The sequence below is a fragment of the Nycticebus coucang genome, chromosome 4 (genome assembly GCF_027406575.1).
Source record: "Nycticebus coucang isolate mNycCou1 chromosome 4, mNycCou1.pri, whole genome shotgun sequence".
NCBI lineage: Eukaryota > Metazoa > Chordata > Mammalia > Primates > Lorisidae > Nycticebus > Nycticebus coucang.
Window position 1 is genome coordinate 91,216,877 of NC_069783.1, and position 12,137 is coordinate 91,229,013.

The window sequence follows — 12,137 nt, forward strand, 5'->3', positions numbered from 1 at the left end:
AGCCTGGGCGGTGCTGTCGGTTCTACGCAGGACCTCACGGGACTGGTAGTTCAAGGAGGTCTTCCTGAACTTCCCACTGGGGGAGGTGAAGGGAGTGACTACAACTCCCAGAAGGCTGCGCAGCTGCAGCAGCAGGCGCTTTAGTTCCCAGGACAACCCGGGCCCTCGGGCGGAAGCGGGAGTTTATGGTGGCCGCTGGAATCTAGAGCGGGCGTTGCGGAGACTTGCGCGGTGAGACCCGCGGTTGCCGCGTCTGACCCTGTCTATCTCCTCACCCTGCGCCGGGCAGCCATGAAAGACTCGTTGGTGCTGCTGAGTCGTGTCCCGGCGCACCCGGACTCTCGCTGCTGGTTCCTAGCCTGGAACCCCGCCGGGACCCTGCTGGCTTCGTGCGGTGGCGACCGGAGAATTCGCATTTGGGGCACCGAGGGTAAGGGTTGGCCTGCTTGTGCGAACTGCAGCGCGGAGGGCTCCCCATGTGCACAGTGTGAGTGCGCAGCCTGCGGGGGAGGCCGACCCTGAACGGGGTTTCTGGCTGAGGGAGAGTTCAAGTCACGTTTTAGACACTCTGAGAAGGAATTCGCAGGCGAATAACAGAAGCAAAAATGTCAACAGGCTGGAACTGTTGAGGGAATTGTGATAGTTGCTGAGACAGGAAAACAGGGAAAGAAAGGCGGTTGGAAAGCAGGCTGCGGAGTAACACAGCTGGACGGTGAGGTTCAGATTTTATCTCCAGGGCATTTGGAAGCCATTGGCAGTTTATAAGGATGCCTCCAGAAGAAGTACTCAGTTACATATTTGTTTAATAAGCATGTTGTTAAATATACCAATTGAACTTTGCTTCCCCCTCCCCACCTCCGTTTGCTCCAATACGACCACCACCACCCCAACCCCTCCGCCCTCGTTATGGGACGGCTTGATGATGCTTTGCATTGTCTTGCACACTCATCTTCTGCCTTTAGGTGATAGCTGGATCTGCAAGTCTGTCCTTTCTGAAGGCCACCAGCGCACTGTGCGGAAAGTGGCCTGGTCTCCCTGCGGTAATTATCTGGCTTCTGCCAGCTTTGATGCTACCACTTGCATTTGGAAGAAGAACCAGGATGACTTTGAGGTAACCAGGCTGAATGGGCCTGAGATTGTTGCTTGTTTGCTACCATGGACTGATTCAGAAATCTGGGCCACTTGGGCTGTATATCCATATGAAGGACTCCAGGAGTCTTAGCTGCCATTAATTCTCATCCTTCTTCCCTTTTTACAGTGTGTAACCACCCTTGAGGGCCATGAAAATGAGGTCAAGTCAGTGGCTTGGGCCCCATCTGGCAACCTCCTGGCCACCTGTAGCAGAGATAAGAGTGTGTGGGTCTGGGAAGGTGAGTCCAGGTCCCTCTAGGTGGAATTGGGAACCTCTTGACAGATATCCACTTCTGTGTTGCCAGCAGCGTCAGCGCTTGGGTTCCTTTCTTTTTTCTCTCCTATAGTTGATGAAGAGGATGAGTATGAATGTGTCAGTGTCCTCAACTCACATACACAGGATGTTAAGCATGTGGTTTGGCATCCAAGCCAGGAGGTAAGAGTCAGGCAAGATCTCTTAGTAGGAAGGAACTTTGCTGTGGAGGTCATACCCAGCCTTTCTTTGCTCTTCAGTCTTGACCTGACTTTCACAGGGACCAAAAAACATTAGTTCCTTTATAAAAACAGATACCTGGGACTGTCCTGTCCTGGCAGTGAGACGTATTGGAACCATAGGCACTTCCTGGGTCATTCAGGCAAGTACTGGGTCTCCTTTCCCCTTCTTTCAGCTGTTAGCCTCTGCCAGCTATGATGACACAGTGAAGCTCTACCGGGAGGAAGAGGATGACTGGGTATGCTATGCTACTCTTGAGGGCCATGAATCCACCGTGTGGAGCTTGGCCTTTGACCCCAGTGGCCAGCGCCTGGCATCTTGCAGTGATGACCGGACTGTGCGCATCTGGCGCCAGTATCTACCAGGCAATGAGCAAGGTGAGAGTCCAGTAGTGGAGCTCCAGAGGTTTGCAGTCTGGTAAGGCACACAGATAAATCATAGCAAATTGGGGTAAAAAGTAAGATGGGCCACAGGAGGGCTCCACATTGAGTGATGGAAGAATCAGGAAAGCTTTGTGAACAGGGGCTATTTCATCTTTCATTAAAAGGATTTGTAGGATTTTTTTTTTTTTTTTTTTTTTTTGTAGAGACAGAGTCTCACCTTATCGCCCTCGGTAGAGTGCCGTGGCGTCACACAGCTCACAGCAACCTCCAAATCCTTGGGCTTAGGCGATTCTCTTGACTCAGCCTCCCAAGTAGCTGGGACTACAGGCACCTGCCACAACGCCCGGCTGGATTTGTAGGATTTTAAACAAAAATTCCAGGTGAAAACACAACAGCAAGTAAAGGCATTGGTGTTGAGTATGCCTAGACTAATGTAAAGAATGGTAGTTCATTTAGATGGCATATAATATATATAAAGAGTTTAAGGAGGGTTAAAATGGGTTGGTCTGGCCGGTGGGTGGCCTTAAAAGGCAGGCTATAACTAGTTAGATATAGTCTGCAGCAGAACAGGAATATTTTTTTCTGAGAATTCTTTAGAAAGGTCATTTTGGCCATAGTATGTAAGGCAGAGCTCATAATTAATTAGAAATAAGGGTGAGGGAGGGCTCACTCTGCAGTAGTTCATTTACTCCCCTGAGTTGCCTGGGATGTACAAACATTTTAGGCTTAAGAGAAATTTGTCTTGCAGGGGTGGCATGCAGTGGCCCTGACCCCAGCTGGAAATGCATCTGCACTTTGTCGGGCTTCCATTCCAGGACCATTTATGATGTGGCTTGGTAAGACATCCACCCTCCATTCCACCCCACCCCACCCCACCCCACCCCACTCCACCCCACCCCACCCCACCCCACTCCACTCCCATAGGGATTTCAGAGAAGTCATGACCTATGCTGCACTGTGCCATCTGGAGGAGTGCACAGGAATTAAGAGCAGCCACTGGTATTCTTTAGATCAGATCCACTGGGCTAGTTTAGAGCTGGCTGGCCTGGAATTCTTAGGAGCAGGGAACAGACTTAGACCCAAGCTAGCACCTGGATTAAGATCCCAGGTATAAGGACAACAGCAGCCCTTGCTGTTCGCAAAGCATCATACTACCCAGAAATTATTGAATTTGTGGATTCAAAGGCTGGGATATTTATGGTTTGGTAACACTAACTGTACCCTTATACAGGCCAGAAAAGCTGCCTTATTCATATAGGAGAGTGTTTCAGAGTGCAATTCTAGCTCTTAGAGTTCATCCTGAGGAATAATCTGAAACAATGAAAAAACTGATGTGTACTGAAGCTTGCTTTATATTAACAAACATGGAAACAATCTGTTCAACAAAAGTCCACTTTTTTTTTTTGGGGGGACAGAGTCTCAAGCTGTTGCCTTGGGTAAAGTGCTGTGGCGTCACAACTCACAGCAGCCTCCAACTCAGGCGTAAGCAATTCACTTGCCTCAGCCTCCCAAGTAGCTGTGACTACAGGCACCCGCTATAATGCCCAGCTATTTTTTTTGTTGTTGCAGTTGTCATTGTTGTTTTAGCTGCCCCAGGCCAGGTTCAAACCCACCAGCCTCAGTATATGTGGCCGGCGCCCTACCCACTGAACTACTGGCACCACCAGGCTTATTTTTTGTTTTTTGTTTTTGAGACAGAGTCTCAAGCTGTCGCCCTGGTTAGGGTGCTGTGGTATCATAGCTCACAGCAATCTCCAACTCTTGGCTTAAGCAATCCTCTTGCCTCAGTTTTTCTATTTGTATTTTTTTTTTTTTTTTTTTTTTTTTTTTAGAGACAGAGTCTCACTTGATTGCCCTTGGTAGAGTGCCGTGGCATTACTTGCCCCAGCCTCCCTAGTAGCTTCTATTTGTATTTTTAATTTTTTTTTTTTAATTCAGTCTCCTTAGAGACTGTTGAAAATTGTTAGTGCCGACTATATTGCAAGTCATCACAATGGGGTATTGGAAAAGTTTTTAATTAGCAATAATTGAGCCTCAGATAAACCTTATTGACTACGATACTGCCACTGCACAAAGCAGTTTTTCTATTTTTTGTTGTTGTTATTGTTGTTGCAGTTGTCATTGTTGCCCCAGCTGGCCCAGGTTGGGTTTGAACCCGCCAGCCTTGGTGTATGTAGCCGGTGCCCATAGCTCAGTCCCAGCTTTTCTAATTTTAGTAGAGACGGGGTTAGTAGTTTAGTCTTGCTTTGCTCAGGCTGGTCTCAAACTCAAGAGCTCAAGCAATCCACCCACCTTGGCCTCCCAGAGTGCTAGGATTACAGGCATGAGCCATCGCGCCTGGCCTCAACAAAAGTATACTTAAATAAATATGGTAAAACTCAGTAGCCTGAAGAAAAGGGTTAAGACTACTTCATAGGAAACTGATTATGCTAACTGAGAAGAGTATAGTTGTTTTTGGGTTTTTTTTTTTAAGAGTATAGTTTTTTAGGGTAATACTGGTGGGGGAGACTAGATGGAAGCTCCCTTAACACTTATCAGGGGTCCTCAAACTACGGCCTGCAGGCTACATGAGGCGGTGTGATTGTATTTGTTCCCATTTTGTTTTTTTACTTCAAAATAAGATAATGTGCAGTGTGCATAGGAATTTGTTCATTTTTTTTTTTTTAAACTATAGTCCGCCCCGCCAACGGTCTGAGGGACAGTGAACTGGCCCCCTGTTTAAAAAATTTGAAGAGCCCTGACTTAGACGTTTGTAGTTCTATATTAGGGAAACTCAATAAGAGCCTTTCCGCTGAGGACTAAAGTTTGGGAAGAGAACAGGCCAGGAACTGTAGAACAAATCTCCTACCTAAGTAGCCAAATCGGTGAGGAAATAGCCACCTGCATTACCCACTGATGTGCATGTTCCTCCCAGGTGTCAGCTGACAGGGGCCCTGGCTACAGCTTGTGGGGATGATGCCATCCGAGTATTTGAGGAGGATCCCAACTCAGATCCACAGCAGCCCACCTTCTCTCTGACAGCCCACATGCGTCAGGCTCATTCCCAGGATGTCAACTGTGTGGCCTGGAACCCCAAGGAACGGGGTCTCCTGGCCTCCTGCAGTGATGATGGGGAGCTTGCCTTCTGGAAGTATCAGCAGCCTGAAGGCCTCTGAGCTACATTGACTTTGGACAATGGGTCTCCAGAATATTCCATAGGACTTCCCCATCCCCTGAGAGGCCTTGGAGTAATGTCCTTGACTTTTATTTAACTTGGCTGGCTTCTGTTTGGACTTGGGTAGAAGCACAGACTATAGAACTTTCCCCTCCTTTTACCTGAGAGCCTTTTATAAAGGGCTACAGAATATCAGTACATTTTTACTATGCCATAGATTTTGCTTGCTTTAGGGCACAGTATTAAGTTTTGGGGGAAGGTATACTGTTGGTAATCACTGAATGTATAGTAGGAGGGGGTATGTGTCTCAGGCCTTTCTGAAATTGTAAGCTTTATAAAAATAATCTGGTGAGTCCCAAGTCCTATTTTATAAAGACATTCACAATTTAAAGTATTTTCATGGTGAATCCTTGTCTGAAATAGGTCCTGCCTTCCTAATTTTGGAGTAAATCCTTGCATTTAAAATATCCAATCAATATTAAAGGAAATGTTTTTCTTAATGTAGGTTTGTGTAGAGGGACATTCTACTTTTTTTTTTTTTGCAGTTTTTGGCGGGGGCTGGGTTTGAACCCGCCACCTCCGGCATATAGGGCCGGTGCCCTATCCCTTTGAGCCACAGGTGCTGCCCTCTATTTTCTCTTACAAACCCTCACATACCTCCTGCACCATTAGGCTGTGACGGCAGCTAGAAATCTTAAAGGGGAATTATTACTGGCCACAGGTGGTTAATTCTGTACAGGGAAGCAAATTGGTTCTTTGTGGCAGGAGAGAGGGGGCAAAAATATCTTAAGAGGCAATAGCTATGGCCCTCTGAAGAACTGTGGCACATAAACATGGCGTATCTGTGGTATTACATTTTTCTTATAAGGGGTGATTAGAAAAAATGTCTAATAAAGCTTAGGGAATGATAATGAAAAAAAGTTGAGAAACAGTGCCATAGGCAGCAAGTTCTTTAGTCTCAGTTTGTCTCTAATCATCACTTACAAATGGGTTTTCATGTGAGGATGGCCCCTAAAACTACAGCTGTTAGTTCTAAGTTTTTATACGATAGAAATAATGTATTTAAAGACTTGAGATTTTAGAAAGACAGCTGGAACAGTACCTAGAGCAGTCAGTGATTCTCAAAAATACAGCATGCTGATCCCCTGAAGTCCCAAGACCCTTTTTTGGAGGAGGGAGGGGGCCTGTGAGGTCACATTTGGCACTGTGGCATGAATCAAGGTGGTGGCAACAAACTACTAGTGGAGTCTTCACTACCTTATCCTCACAGTAAAAATATTGCCAACTTCACTTAGAAATGCCCTTGATAGAACCAATAAAGATGATTAATTGTATTGAATGTTGACCCTTGGGAATATTTCTCATTCTAAGAAAATGGGAAGCATGCATAAAGCACTTCTGTACACTGAAGTATGGCTGCCTTGGGGAAGAGCAGTCCTGCAAGTGAGCCACAAGCTGAATTAACTCTTCATGGCATACCATTTTTATGAGAAAGAACTAGCAAATTATGGTATTTAGACTTAGGTATTTGGCTTTTCAGTAATGGAATACATAAACATTTGGAAGAATTCAGTGAACCAACATTTTCCAAATGACCAGTGCATGTTACAAAACCATAGGTAAGAGATTGACAGTATAAGACAGGGTAAGAGTATCAGAGAGTCTTAGTATAATATCAAATGATAGTCACAATTTGAAAATGCTATTTAAAAATTCCCGTTTCTAGGTGTTGTATGTGGCAAGGCCCAGCCACATACACCAAGGCTGGTGGGTTCTAACCCAGCCCAGGCCAGCTAAGCAATGACAACTCCAACAAAAAAAATTGCCGGGCGTTGAGGCAGGCACCTGTAGTCCCAGCTACTTGGGAGGCTAAGGCAAAGGAATCACTTACGCCCAAAAATTGGAGGTTGCTGTGAGCTGTGAGACCACAGCACTCTACCCAGGGCGACATAATGAGACTCTGTCTCAAAAAAACAAACAGGAGGGCGGCGCCTGTGGCTCAGTTGGTAAGGCGTCGGCCCCATATACCGAGGGTGGCGGGTTCAAACCCGACCCCGGCTGAACTGCAAACCAAAAAATAGCTGGGCGTTGTGGCGGGCGCCTGTAGTCCCAGCTACTTGGGAGGCTGAGGCAAGAGAATCACTTAAGCCCAAGAGTTTGAGGTTGCTGTGAACTGTGATGCCACAGTACTCTACCCAGGGTGACAGCTTGAGACTCTGTCAAAAAAAAAAAAAAAAAAATTCCCTTTTCCAACTACATCTATGTGAAGACAACTTACTTTGACTCAGATAACATAAAAATGTTGGATGGAAAAGCAAGTATGAGAATCCAACTGTCTTTGATCAAACCGGACATTAAAGAGATTTTGTAAAATTATAAAATGCTATCTCCCTGAATTTATTTATTTTAGAAGTTATTTTAAAAAATCATGTTCTTTTAATTTTTAATATAGTAAATAGCAGATATAACCTAGATGATAAAATCTTTTTGGACTAGCCTATAAAACTGAGAAATTTATGTTTTTATTTTTTTTAGAGACAGAGTCTCACTTTATGGCCCTTGGTAGAGTGCCGTGGCCTCACACAGCTCACAGCAACCTCTAACTCTTGGGCTTACGCGATTCTCTTGCCTCAGCCTCCCGAGTAGCTGGGACTACAGGTGCCCGCCACAACGCCCGGCTATTTTTTTGGTTGCAGTTTGGCCGGGGCCGGGCTTGAACCCGCCACCCTCGGTATATGGGGCCGGCGCCCTACCGACTGAGCCACAGGCGCCGCCCTATGTTTTTATTTTTTGAGAGCGTCATTTTATCACCCTCGGTAGAGTACTATGGCATCATAGCTCACAGCAACCTCAAACTCTTGGGCTTAGGTGACTCTCTTGCCTCAGCCACCTGAGTAGCTGGGACTATAGGCGCCTGCCACAATGCCTGGCTATTTTTTTTTTTTGCAGTTTGGCCAGGGCTGGGTTCAAACTTGCCACCCTTAGTATATGGGGCGGCACCCTACCCACTGAGCCACAGGCACTGCCCATATTTGCGTTTTTAAAACAACAAAAAAACCCTCTGTAGGATTCTTAAGTTTTTGCAGTATAAAGGGGTCCTAAGATCGAATCATTTGGAAACTGCTGACCTTAGGGAAATTGCCCTTCAGAATCATCTTTTGATTTTGTACACATTTATCCCTAAAGAACAGAGTGTAAGAATTCAAAGAGAGGAAAAACGGGCATTTTGAGACAGTCTGCTGGTTTTCCTCCTTTGCCGACAAGGTAATTTTCTTTTCCTTCTCAGAAGCCACTTGTTCCTGTTTTTTTCTGACATGGCCTCAAGAACAAGTACCAAGCTGTCAGTAACAGATTTTGGTTTCTATGGGTGGGCTCATTTGCTTCCTGACAAAATGGTACCCTGCTGAAGTAGGGAGCAGACCCAGGTCAGAGGCTGGGGTCTTCACTGGAAGAAGCGGCTTCTTTTCAGAGAGAATATGGGACATTCCCAGCAGCTGCCAGAGTGTTTTTAGCTCTAGGGAACTCCTCTATCTCCCTGAAGTAGATGCAGCTCCTGGCAACCTGAACTGAGCTGAGAAGAAACCAGATTTAGAAAGGGTCCAGACACCAGGCCTTTTGCAGGGTAAGTTCCCCAGGGTACACCCTGAGACGCCCATTTCACCCACTTGGGAGGTTTCCAGACCTTCCTGCCCTGTATGTGGCAGGGCATTTTGTTTGAATTTGTTAAATGTTTGGGAAGGCTTTCCTTCTAGCCCTGTAGGATATTTGGGGCACACTGTTCCAGATGCCATTTGGGGTGGCATTTTGTCCTCTTGGAATTCCCATTTGTTTGATATGCCCTGGCATTTTTTGTTGAGAATTCTCTGTAGTGTCTGTGTTTGCTTTTGTGGGTTCTGTTGCAACATAGAAAAAATTCCATATAGAAGTCCCTTTAAAAGAATTTTGTCTGAATCATCAACTATATAGCTGCAAACCAATGTCTTAAGAGAACGGTTTTACGGTAATCCAGTGTATTTATGTGCTGGAGAGTGAGGAAAAGTGGCTGTTAAGTGAAACCTTAAAGTGTGACTTGAACTTAGAGACTATCTCATGCCTAGAGTCCTAAAGTAAAATCTACTGAAATTTTGCAGAAAAAGAAAATTGAAAGAAAAATATCTGAAGATTTTGATTATAAGGCTGGGTCACATCCATTTGGTGCATTTTAAGCCCCCCTTCTAATGCTGCCTCCTTCTGAGGGAACATGGCAGAATATAGACCTTGAGAAACCTCTCACCTGTGATCTATCCATGAAGTTCAGGGTTGGCTCCTGTAGCAATGCTGTGTGTGGCTAATACTGACAAGGGGAGCCAGGGTCATGACTGAAGAGAAACTGCCCACTAACATTCTCTCCTCTAGATAGACTTAAATGGCTACAGGTAACAGGACAACTAAAGAATAGGCTTGTCCTCCTGAAGTAATCATGATAAACAAGTTTAAGCTGAAAAACCAAATCTTGCTGGCCAAGCCCTTAGTGTGGCTGAAGGAGAACTTTTAATTTGGAATCACTGTAAGATAAAAATGGTTTCTCCAAGTTATTTTATTAGAATGTCTGACTCAAAGAACTACTCAGAACACATCTTAAAAACACTGTACTTTTTATTCTTAACATGACACCTGCAGCCACTGGGTCCAGAGTTTGCACAAGGGGGTGAAATGGTAAAGTTGTGGTGGGTTAGGGCAGCACCAATCCAGACTAGCCTGACAGGCTCACAGACTGGTCTCCACACCCAAAATCCCTACAACTGTACATATTCCTAATTCTGGTTCAGCTATTCTTTACCCAAGAGTAAATGCCTCAGTATTCAATCTGAGTCACTGTCCGTCTCGGCTTCTTTCACATCCACACTGAATTTGTATTCCTGGTCACATCCCATGTAAGCATCACTCATGAAGTACAGAGTATAGTTGTGGGCACCAGTGGCTGGGGCCACGAAGTCCAGTTTCACCTATGGAAAGCAGGCAGAAATCAGAACAAGCATGGATATGAGTTCTCACCCTGCCCTACCTCCGAACAAAGGCTAGGGCCAGTGGACACACTCACCTTGGCTTTCTGCTGCAGGGTGAGTCTCTTGATGGAGATGAGGCTATTGGACTTTGCATCTCCAATCACCACCCACCAGCCCTCTTCACGTTTCTGCAGTGATCAAAGCCCAATAATTTAGCACATAAAACTTGAGAATAGTTACAAAAAATAACAAAAATCAGCTTTACAAAGTTTCTTTCCAAAATACAATTTGATAAATATAACTAAGATTTTGAAATCTCAAAAGGCATCTCAATGGACTTAATTGAAAGGTGCTTAATTTTTAAGCAGATGAACTCGTTCGTTTGTTGGTCCTGACTCATTTTCTTGTGACAAGGAACCTTCTCCCACTTAAGTGTTTGCCACTAAAACCAAGATGTCGCAGATCTAGTCTTTGGGGCCTGGCAGCTTTGAGCTCCTCAGAGACCCTTTTCAGTACAAAGCATATATACCAGCCAAGAAAATCCTAACATGGAGCTGAACCTGCAGCAGAGAGGATGCAAAGCAGGCCTAAGAAAGGCCTCTTTTGAAGCCTTGCCTCTTCTATTAAGCCCTCTGTTGGTCACTCCACTCTCACAAAGACCCAGCATCCTGGTTTAAAGCACTCTTCCTTAGAGCCTGCTGAACAACTAGTTTACAGAATTAAATATGACAAGTTTATCTAGTTTCTGCTGACAACCTTCAATTATTCTCCCACATAAAAAGAGTAAGATTTTCTTTCTATACGTAAACAACTAGAAACAAGTGGTAATAAATAGCACTAAGAAAGGAGAGAGAAGAAACACCAACTAGAAAAGCCCAGTGTCCTGGAGCCATTTACAGTTAAATCTTTTTAGTCATAGGCAGTACTACACAACTGGTTATCTTTAATAATCAGTCATCTAAATTGTTCAAAATTCAAGAGAAAAACCACCACCACAAAATAACCCATAGCCCGCAAATTCTTGGCCTTTTGTTATCACTCTGAATTTTCCTCCCTCAGTGACAATACGCTTTTGTACTCAGCATCTAGCTAGTGGATAGGGTGAGTTGACACCTAGTAGTAGAGCCAGCTACCCAAATGTACCTGTGGGAAGAGAGGTGCAATAACAGGGCCTGTGACTTCCTCTTCTCGCTCCAGCTGCACCAGCACCACGACTGGCCCACCACTGCAGGAGAAAAGCAAGCAGGGCAGTACATCAGTGCCGTGGTGGTTTACAGCACATTGTTAAGGTGCATCCAGCAGGGACCCTCTCTGACTCACCTGCGGATGCTATCCTTATCCACCACTTCATAAGATAGTTCGATATTAGGGTAGCGGTTACAGAAGCGGGCCACATCTGCAATCTGGATGTCAGTCAGTTGAAGCAATGCATTCCGTTCCTCATCCTCCATCTCCATGATGTCAAAAACACTCTCCACTCCCTGCAGTGGGTATTCAAAAGCCAGGGAAGAGGAGAAAGCACAGATGAACAGCAAATGTCACTGGCTCTTAAGAGCTGCTAACTTACTTCCTACATTATCAAATCATCTGACAAAGATGTACCTCCAAAAAGAACACGTCCCACAACTAGTAGCCTCTCTAGCATCTCAATATGGAAGAAGAGGAAACCACTAAAAGCTTCCTAGTCTGAGGACTTAACCCCCAACAACCCATCCCTCACTCAGGGCACCCAGCTCTCAGGCTCACCATCTAACAGCCAGACCAACCCAGCTCACCTTATCTGTGCAACGTTTGATATGCTCTGAGGTGAAGTGTGGCAACTGTTTCAGGTATGAATCCTTGGACCACATGGCTTGGGTGACCATCTGGGCCAGTTCCATGGCTGCCAGAGCAGGGCTGAGCCACCCATTGCTAGAAAGGACATCCACACAGGCCTGGATGAGCCGGATTGCCTGGAAAGGAAAAGGAATACAAGAACAGGTGGTGTTGGA

At 45.4% G+C, this 12,137-nt stretch overlaps 2 protein-coding genes and 1 non-coding gene across 3 annotated transcripts in view; 1 reads left to right on the top strand and 2 right to left on the bottom strand.

Moving 5' to 3' along the window:
• The first annotated feature begins 91 nt into the window (after positions 1-91).
• On the top strand, positions 92-5,354 carry CIAO1 (cytosolic iron-sulfur assembly component 1). Its single transcript, XM_053587391.1, has 7 exons — positions 92-430; positions 963-1,111; positions 1,259-1,370; positions 1,479-1,567; positions 1,800-2,001; positions 2,756-2,843; positions 4,922-5,354. The coding sequence occupies exons 1-7, from the start codon at positions 292-294 to the stop codon at positions 5,160-5,162; spliced, it is 1,020 nt and encodes a 339-aa protein (XP_053443366.1). The 5' UTR covers positions 92-291; the 3' UTR covers positions 5,163-5,354.
• Positions 3,946-4,085, bottom strand: LOC128585029 (U4 spliceosomal RNA). The gene has a single exon (XR_008379790.1). It is a non-coding gene; the product is annotated as a U4 spliceosomal RNA (small nuclear RNA).
• Positions 5,355-9,719: 4,365 nt separating the features above from the next.
• SNRNP200 (small nuclear ribonucleoprotein U5 subunit 200) overlaps positions 9,720-12,137 on the bottom strand; it is a 31,775-nt gene continuing 29,357 nt past the window's right edge. The window contains exons 41-45 of the mRNA XM_053587366.1: positions 11,922-12,098; positions 11,467-11,627; positions 11,290-11,371; positions 10,242-10,334; positions 9,720-10,146 (exon numbers count right to left, since the gene is read on the bottom strand). Coding sequence (XP_053443341.1) covers positions 10,003-10,146; positions 10,242-10,334; positions 11,290-11,371; positions 11,467-11,627; positions 11,922-12,098 — 657 coding nt within the window. The 3' untranslated portion in view covers positions 9,720-10,002. The remainder of the gene's footprint in view (positions 10,147-10,241; positions 10,335-11,289; positions 11,372-11,466; positions 11,628-11,921; positions 12,099-12,137) is intronic.

What these genes read in the sequence shown, in the direction of transcription:
- CIAO1 (XM_053587391.1), top strand. Translation starts at nt 292, where the DNA reads ATGAAAGACTCGTTGGTGCTGCTGAGTCGTGTCCCGGCGCACCCGGAC. An exon ending in TCGCATTTGGGGCACCGAGG is followed by an intron (nt 431 to 962) that starts GTAAGGGTTGGC and finishes TTCTGCCTTTAG; the next exon opens with GTGATAGCTGGATCTGCAAG. An exon ending in ACCATTTATGATGTGGCTTG is followed by an intron (nt 2,844 to 4,921) that starts GTAAGACATCCA and finishes TGTTCCTCCCAG; the next exon opens with GTGTCAGCTGACAGGGGCCC.